The sequence below is a fragment of the Pelodiscus sinensis genome, chromosome 9 (genome assembly GCF_052426305.1).
Source record: "Pelodiscus sinensis isolate ZL-2025 chromosome 9, ASM5242630v1, whole genome shotgun sequence".
Lineage (NCBI taxonomy): Eukaryota > Metazoa > Chordata > Testudines > Trionychidae > Pelodiscus > Pelodiscus sinensis.
In genome coordinates, this window is record NC_143060.1 from 56,987,740 (window position 1) to 56,996,042 (window position 8,303).

Here is an 8,303-nt window from a genome sequence, read left to right on the forward strand (position 1 = left end):
AATATGACTGGTTTAATCACAATACAAGTCCCTTCCATGGGGCTATTTGTGCAGTAAGGTACCAATTAGTAAAGGTGGTGTAATCAGGGTTTATGATTCTGTAATGATAGAGCTAAAAAATCTTACCCTAGAATGTTTTAGCCATTGTTTGAACTGCAATGAAAGTAGCATACCCTGGTTATCTGAAGGGGTTGTCTGCATTGTGCATTTAGTCCACACCAGAAGGTGAAATTGAGTGACATTCTAGTGCACACTAGCATGTTGCATAATAACTGGCTGATGTGGATCTTACTGGCATGCAAACAAATTTCCCGGTGCACGGTAACATAGTACTGTTTAAACAGACCTATATTAGTGTACATTAGTCCATACTTGTGCACCCATTCACACCCCTCTGGTGTAGCCTGAAACACTCTGTAGACAAAACTTAATCATAAAAATGAATATAAGGCATTGATACCTGACAATAAACCTAATTTGCCGAAATCCTTGTAAAAATACAGGCAGTCCCCGGGTTACGTACAAGATAGGGACTGTAGGTTTGTTCTTAAGTTGAATTTGTATGTAAGTCGGAACTGGTACATATTGTAGGGGAAACTCTAGCCAAACATTTCTCCAGAGCTCAGTTTTATTCTCCCACACCTCACTTCACTCAGTCCTTTATTCTCAAGCTGAGGTGTCTGCTGAGAAAAGCCGCTCCATGTCTCCCTGGTCTGCTGGGGGGGGGGAGGGGCACTAGCTTCACATCTCCCTGGTCTGCTGGGGGGAAGCAGCTAGTGCAGGGTTGCCTCACCCCGTTTGTAAGTAGGGATCCGATGTAAGTAGGATCCATGTAACCCGGGGACTGCCTGTAGACAAAAACCTGTATATTTGCACTGTTCAGTGACATTTCAATTGCAGGAGACCTATTCAGAGTCTAATATTCATTCTGTTGTTTTCCCAATCAGTTTCCCACACAACATTTTCAACTACTTGGGCTCAGCATATGGAAACAGATGTGAGTTTTTAAGGTGGCAAATTTCAACTACTTTTTCCTTAGCAGTTGTAGGGCCATAGTGAGACGTCATCACATTTAAAAACAAGAAAACCTTAGTCAGTAGCAATTTTTGGCTTCAAAACTGATAGCAGAATCTGATCCAAAGTCCAATGAAGTCCGTGAAAGACTCCTGTTGACTTCGCTGGGCTTTAAATCAGGACCTCTGGTTCCATGGCTTTTAAAATGTTGCTTTAAAAGATTTTTTTTTTAAAGCAATGAACAGGATGGGCCCCAAATTGTAAGTAAATTATTCACCCCTTGTGTGCTGCTCTGCTTCTTTTCAAAGCAGGGCACTTTTCTTCATGGCAGCCTAATTATTGTACCTGTGAATATTGGACGTTTTGAAGTGGCGATTATCCGTGAAAAACATTCACTATTCAGACGCAATACAACATTTACGAGAAGGAAACAAGAGACAAAGTAAAGCGAAAGGGGGTGGGCGGGAGGGAAGTTGAACACTGAGACGAGAACATGGTACAGGAGCCAAAAAAAGTAGGAGCAAAAGCTTATCATTGTAGAAACTCATGGGGTTTGACAACTTACCCTCGGTGCAGAATTTCTTGTAATCGTGGCAGCACTCCATGTAGTGTAGACAGCTATAATCACAATGGCAGGCAGCCTCTCTAGAATACCCTTCCCCACATCTCCCTGCACAGCTTGATAAATCTAAAATCACACAATACTAATTTTAAACAGTGCCAAACTAGAATGGTTTGTAAGGAAACAGTGAATGGCAAAGTAATAAGGTGGTTAATTTTTTTTTCTTTTAAGTATTTAATTTGCTTACTCATTATAAGCAAAACTGTGGACCCAATCCAACTCCTATTGAAATTTATGGGAGTCTTTTCATTGTCTACAATGGGCCAAGGATTGGGCCCTATATTAGGGGGTATAATAGCTGCATTATCCAGACTTCATAAGTAAAGGTTTCTACTATGGGATATTTTTAAAGTTTGATGTGGCTTGTAGGAGGCAGGTTTCTTCTTTCCAATTAGACCAAAATATATCTACTGAATATGCAAAAAAATGTCAAGAGTTGTTTCGCTTCCACTGAAATCAGTGGCAAAAGTCCCACTGATTGGGAGTTGGATTGGGCCCAAGACATGTTAATTTGTCTTTTATGCTTTGAATGAGGATTACTGCGAGCTAGAATGTGTAGCTGTGGTCAGACTATCACTGTGCATGAATTCATTCTCTGGGTTAGAGATGAGCCCGAGCTTGGAAATGCAGAGACATATTTCAAACAGGAAAGCTTAGAGGGATGATGTCTAAAGTTTTGGATTGGTATATTATGGAAATAGATAGGGGACAACTGGAGGTCTGCCACCCCACTAACTAGGTTTGCAAACTGCAGCAGCCCTCATCCAGAGGATGAACTGGAGATTGGTGTGGGATCATCTTTCGTACTGAATGAATCCGCTTTATGGCGAGTGATCAGCATATGTATCTGACCTGTCATCGCTTAGAAAAACAAGATTTGGTCAGTGTTGGTGAACTGACTGGTATGACTAATTTGACTGTTAATTTTGCCTCTTAATGATTACAACAATGTTTAAAGTGAATAGAAACAATCAAAATATTTTTCAAAAAATTAAACAACAAACTCCAGATGGAACACTGGGAGAGTGCAGTTCTGCTTTGAAAAGACCAGTGAATATGGCTGTGGGGGATGGGGTTTCTATTTTATTTGACTTCCAGAATAAAGTTGCTCCAATTACAAATAAAAGGTACCTTGGCTCTCAGTGAAACCTGCATTATCTCAATGATGGCTCTGTGTGTGATCACATAAGTGTAACTAAGGATCTGTCTGCACAGAAAAAAGCTGGGCAATAGGTTAGCTTATCTTGAGTCCAGCTAGTACAAGTAATAGTAACAGTGAAGGTAGCTCAACATGGGCTTCGGAGCAGGCTGGGGACCCAAGTATTTGCCCGATTCCTACTACCTATGCTGCACTGTATGCACTACTGGTGTCCCAGTCGTCCAGAGGATATACCCTAAATGCAGAATCGGAAGGCAATGTGCTATTGACAGCATACTTTGGGCTTGTTTAAAAAAATTATGTCTGTCCATTAGTGAATAGATCACAGTACCAAGAAATTCTATGGCAGAGCTACTGAACATGAGGCCCGTGGGCCGCCTGCGGCCTGTTTGTTTGTGGCCCGCAGTAGGTTTGGGTTTACTCAGGGCTCAACACTCAGCCTGTGGGTGGGATCCTTTGAACATGACCTCCACTGGGAACACACTCCATACTGGCGAGTCAATATAATGGTCTTCTGTTGATATTCGTTTTCGTAGTTAAATTCCTGGACTGTCATTGCTCATTAAAAGTGCTGTCAGATGGGTGGAAATAAGGTACGTTATTAATATCAGCAGAACTGACTTAAATGGAGCCTGGGTATTGTGTAGTCTTGACTTAATCTTTGTATTCGTGCCTGTCAGTGTGAAAGAAACTATTTGTATATATTTGCATATACATGCAACCACACTTAAGATGCAGCCCTCGGCATATGCTGTGAGTATCATTGTGGCCCCCAGGGCTTCCCAAGTTGAGTAGCCCTGTCCTATGGTATTGTTCTTACAGTCCCTTTTCAAAGCAAGACTGCACTTCAGTTGACATGCCTGATATCATTCTGAGATGGACTCACTCTCTGAAGTTTAGTGATAGAGATGTAGCCGTGTTAGTCTGATGTAGCTGAAACAAAATACAGGACTATGTAGCACTTTAAAGACTAACAAGATGGTTTATTAGATGATGAGCTTTCGTGGGCCAGACCCACTTCCTCAGATCAAATAGTGGAAGAAAATAGTCACAAGCATATATACCAAAGGATACAATTTTAAAAAAATGAACACACATGAAAAGGACAAATCACATTACAGAACAGAAAGGGGATGTGGGGGGGGGGGGGGGAAAGGAAGGTGAATGCCAGTGAGTTAATGATATTAGAGGTGGGGAAGGGGAAATGTCTGTGAGTTAATAGTATTAGAGGTGATAATTGGGGAAGCTATTACAAAGATAGCTTCCCCAATTATCACCTCTAATACTATTAACTCACAGACATTTCCCCTTCCCCACCTCTAATATCATTAACTCACTGGCATTCACCTTCCTTCCCCCCCCCCCCCCACATCCCCCTTCTGTTCTGTAATGTGATTTGTCCTTTTCATGTGTGTTCATTTTTTTTTAAATTGTATCCTTTGGTATATATGGTTGTGACTATTTTCTTCCATTATTTGATCTGAGGAAGTGGGTCTGGCCCACGAAAGCTCATCATCTAATAAACCATCTTGTTAGTCTTTAAAGTGCTACATAGTCCTGTATTTTCTCTGAAGTTTAAAATTTAGGAATTGTTGGGTCCCAGTCCTGCTCATCAGGATAAAATACATTCTTTCCTTTTGTTCATGTGGATTCTTCATGTTCAGTGGGGTGACATTCATCTTACAGAGTGGCTTCAATGGAAGAAAAATATTCCAGGTTGCTGCAGTGCTGGGAGATCATGGATAATTAAAGATAGTGTGTGTGTGGGGGGGGGGGGGGACTCCCTCTTTTGCATTTAGAAGTAAAAATCTACCTGACAGATAGAACTGTTTTATCAATGAAACCATCACAGCTTCTATCTGCAGTCAATGATCTTGTTCTGTTAGATCATACAATCATCTTGGAACAATTCCCCTAATAAATGAGAGCTACACTAGTGTACTAACAGCCTCCCCTTCAGGAACCAAAATATGCAAATGAAGCATCCTTAAATGCGAACGAAGAGACTGTACATTTAGTAAACAAGCTGAAAAAAAGACTCAAGACAGTGAGTTGAAATGTCAAGAAACAACAAGAAATAACACACAACACAGCACTGGAGACAAGGAAAAAAATTCAACAACATACAATGTACGTGTGTGTGTGTGTATCAGAGGAGATGGCATAAAAATAATAATTAAAACTGTGCAAGAGTTAGATCCCATCTTTGTTCGCTACCAGGTCTCTACATAGCTTGTTACACCACAATTCTCCCTCCATGTACGAGAGATGGCTGAGGGAAAAACATAGGTGAAATCTGGACTCAAGATGAAAAAAATTATGAACTATAGGATAAGTTATTTCTTTTTTTTTTAAAGACACTTTTGGCTTAATACATTCTTTCCTGGCAGTAAGGTTCTGATCCTTGTTGATGTTAGTACAAAAATTCCCACTCACTTCAAAAGGAATTCCACTGGGCTCTAAGATCCTGTGTAGGTAAAATTTCACTCCTGCCTTGTGAGAGGAGAGCTGTTGAGAATGTTTTGTGTAACTACTATTCAACTATGTAATATCTGCTGCAATAGAAACCTACAGTATTTAAATTGCTTCCTAATTGCTTCCTGAATTTAAGAGAAATTCAAAGTAATTACAGTATTAGAGAAATTAATGCCACAAGAAAATTATCTGATAGTGCGTGACTGACTGACAAGGAAAGTATTTAGTTATCATATTATGTTACATGCCCTGTCCTGATTCTGATCAGTATTTTACCCATCCTTGCCAAATTAATCAATGGTGTAATTCCAAGTATCCCATTGGATTATATCAACGGTGGATTTGACTATTGTTTAGAGGTTAATAGGATCTGAAGGCTATCTCTATAGAAAGAGAGCTGTAGATACACACACACTCACATAACATGTACATATACATTTTACATGACACTGAGATTTATAAATTACTCCACTTAAAAGGCCAATTTATATTAACAGATGTTTAAAAAGACTGTCAACTTTTGGCAAACTGAATCATGGTACCCATGTTGCTAAATCATTTAGTTGTAATTTAGTAGAATCTTAAATGATTCTTTCATTGCAAACACTTCTTATTTATATTAATTTATGTTTCCAAATATTCCAAACAACTTTGCTTCCATCGTGTGTTTTACAATACCTTCAGAAGAAACTTGCTGAATCAAAGATGCTGAAAATAACACCAGGGATATGTAATATATATTCCACAGCATGGTTATTTTTAGGTACTGCATTCTTCCTGAAAAGAAACAGTGTATTGAAGAAATACTCTGACCACTATATGAAATGTACATGGATGCTTTATTATCTATAATGAAAATCATGTAACAATTTAAACATCATTTAAAAATATTAAGAAACCTTGCTAATTCAGAATTATACCATGTATCTCCTCACAATAAGTTGATTATGCATTACATTTTGCAGAAAAAAGATGTAAATAGCATCATTCTTTAAAGCCTATTTCTGTAAATTATAGCAGTTCATAGAGTTATATTTTTGTAGAAGTCCCTAAATAGGAGGAATATAGTCAATTAGATACATTTATTTAATCTGCAAGCTAATTTCTAATGAGATATGGCTGGCAAAGCTACTTATATTTTAAAAAATTGCTATCAAAACACAACTTGTCAAACAAATTAATCAGCAGATTGGGTAAAAAATAATCCAACAAATTGTTAATGTAGACATTTCATTATTGCTTAGAACAGTGGAGAAGTGGTTTTCAGCTTTATTTCGCTTGAACAAAATATTGTGAATAAAGAGTATTGTACTTACCCTCCAAAGGTTATGTCTGCTTTCAGGGATATTTTAGACGTTTTATATATTGCTGTAAATATACTGTGATGAACTAATTACCCAACATGTTGGGTTGTCTCTGTTGATTTTGTCTATGACAGCAAAGTTTCCAAAGCATTTGGAAAAGGTTCCAGATGACTAGAGTTAAGCAACATCTGGAGAACAAACACTCCCTTTAAAATAATTACAAAAATAAATTAATTATATTTAGACTTATTAGGCAAAACATAATTTTAATTTTATATTGAAATGAACAGATTATCTGGTAGGTATTAGATTATATTGCACAGCAGTAGAAAATCATTGCAGAGAAACATTGACTATATTTTCTTTCCTATCTTATCAAACAGTAGTTTTAAAGTTATGCACTACTATGTGCTATTAATACCAGCATTTCTTTTCACATTGTTTTAAAGAACAATTATAATACTATTAATACTTAATTCATATAGTACCAAATAATGGACCAAATTTAGCAGCTCACACTTGGAAATTGAAAAGGAATATTTTCCTGTGTAAGAACTAGCCAAAAGCTGAAAGATTTGGTCCAAACTTTAATTTACACAATTCAGAACATGTGATTACTTTTAAGCATTAATTTAGACATTTAAATTACTCTGATAGTCAAGATATTTATCTATTTCCTACTGAACAGATTCAGAACATTGGAGGATTGCATGCAGATCCTTCTTTTTTAGAATTGAATTATGCTACAAGTGGGCTCCTTCAAACTTTTAATGGGGCCAGTTTAGTAAAAAATGCCCTGTTCCTGATTATACTTAAGCAGTATAGATCAGGAAAAAAAGCAGTTCTTTCCTGAATTATGGATAGATTTAAGCAGATTCTTAGAGCACGTCTATGGTATGCGGAAGATTGATGCAGCTGTGGTCGATCTTCTGGGGTTCGATTTTAGTGGGTCTAGTCTAGACCCTCTAAATCGACTCAGAAAGTACCCTTGTTGTGGCTGGTACTCTTGCTTGTCATGAGTAGTAAGGGAAGCCAATGGGATTGTTCCCGTTGGCCTCCCACTGTGTGGACAGCGCAAAAGTGTGATTTAAAATACATCGACGCCAACATAGCTGGAATTGCGTATCTTACTTTGACCTGCTGCTGCAGTGTAGACCAGGCCTCAGCATTCACCTCCCTTGGAGCCAATATGGCTTGTTCCAAATTTATTATTTGGTAACAATAAAACTGCTTTGAGATTAACGTAGTTTAATGACATGGGCAATAACCTCAAAACTTCCAGCCCTATATACATTTATAGCCATCTACAATGTATAAAATAGAAAGCATACTTGCATCATATAAGTTTGTATTACAGATTATAGAAGTATATTTGTTCAATATTCTGAGAACACCTAGAATACAGAGTTATGAGGGCCAGCGCCAGCCTTAGACAAGGGCAATCAAGGCTGTGTGTGTGTTCTCCACCTACTTGACTATAGGTCGTAGGGGTACCAAAAATATTTTCCACAAGGGTAGCAAAACACCTAGAGCCAAGCCAGAGTAGGATGGACATAAAAAATGGAAACCCTCCTATCTGAAAAAGAGTACTTTAAACAAAATATTATGAACAAAGCTAAGTATTGTGCTTTCCCTACAAAGGATTTGTCTGCTTTCAGGGATATTTCAGACATCTCATATCTCCTATATTGCTCTAAACATGCTGTCACAAGCTAATTGCCCAACGTGT

At 38.0% G+C, this 8,303-nt stretch overlaps 1 protein-coding gene across 2 annotated transcripts in view; it reads right to left on the minus strand.

Moving 5' to 3' along the window:
* PRG4 (proteoglycan 4) overlaps window positions 1-6,689 on the minus strand; it is a 39,219-nt gene extending 32,530 nt beyond the window's left edge. The window contains exons 1-3 of one of the 2 annotated variants that reach the window (XM_006110867.5): window positions 6,587-6,689; window positions 5,949-6,047; window positions 1,580-1,702 (exon numbers count right to left, since the gene is read on the minus strand). In XM_006110867.5, the coding sequence (XP_006110929.4) occupies window positions 1,580-1,702; window positions 5,949-6,042 (217 nt within the window). In that variant the 5' untranslated portion in view covers window positions 6,043-6,047; window positions 6,587-6,689. The remainder of the gene's footprint in view (window positions 1-1,579; window positions 1,703-5,948; window positions 6,048-6,586) is intronic. The other variant, XM_025181860.3, reaches the window with a different exon arrangement.
* Window positions 6,690-8,303: the final 1,614 nt, after the last annotated feature.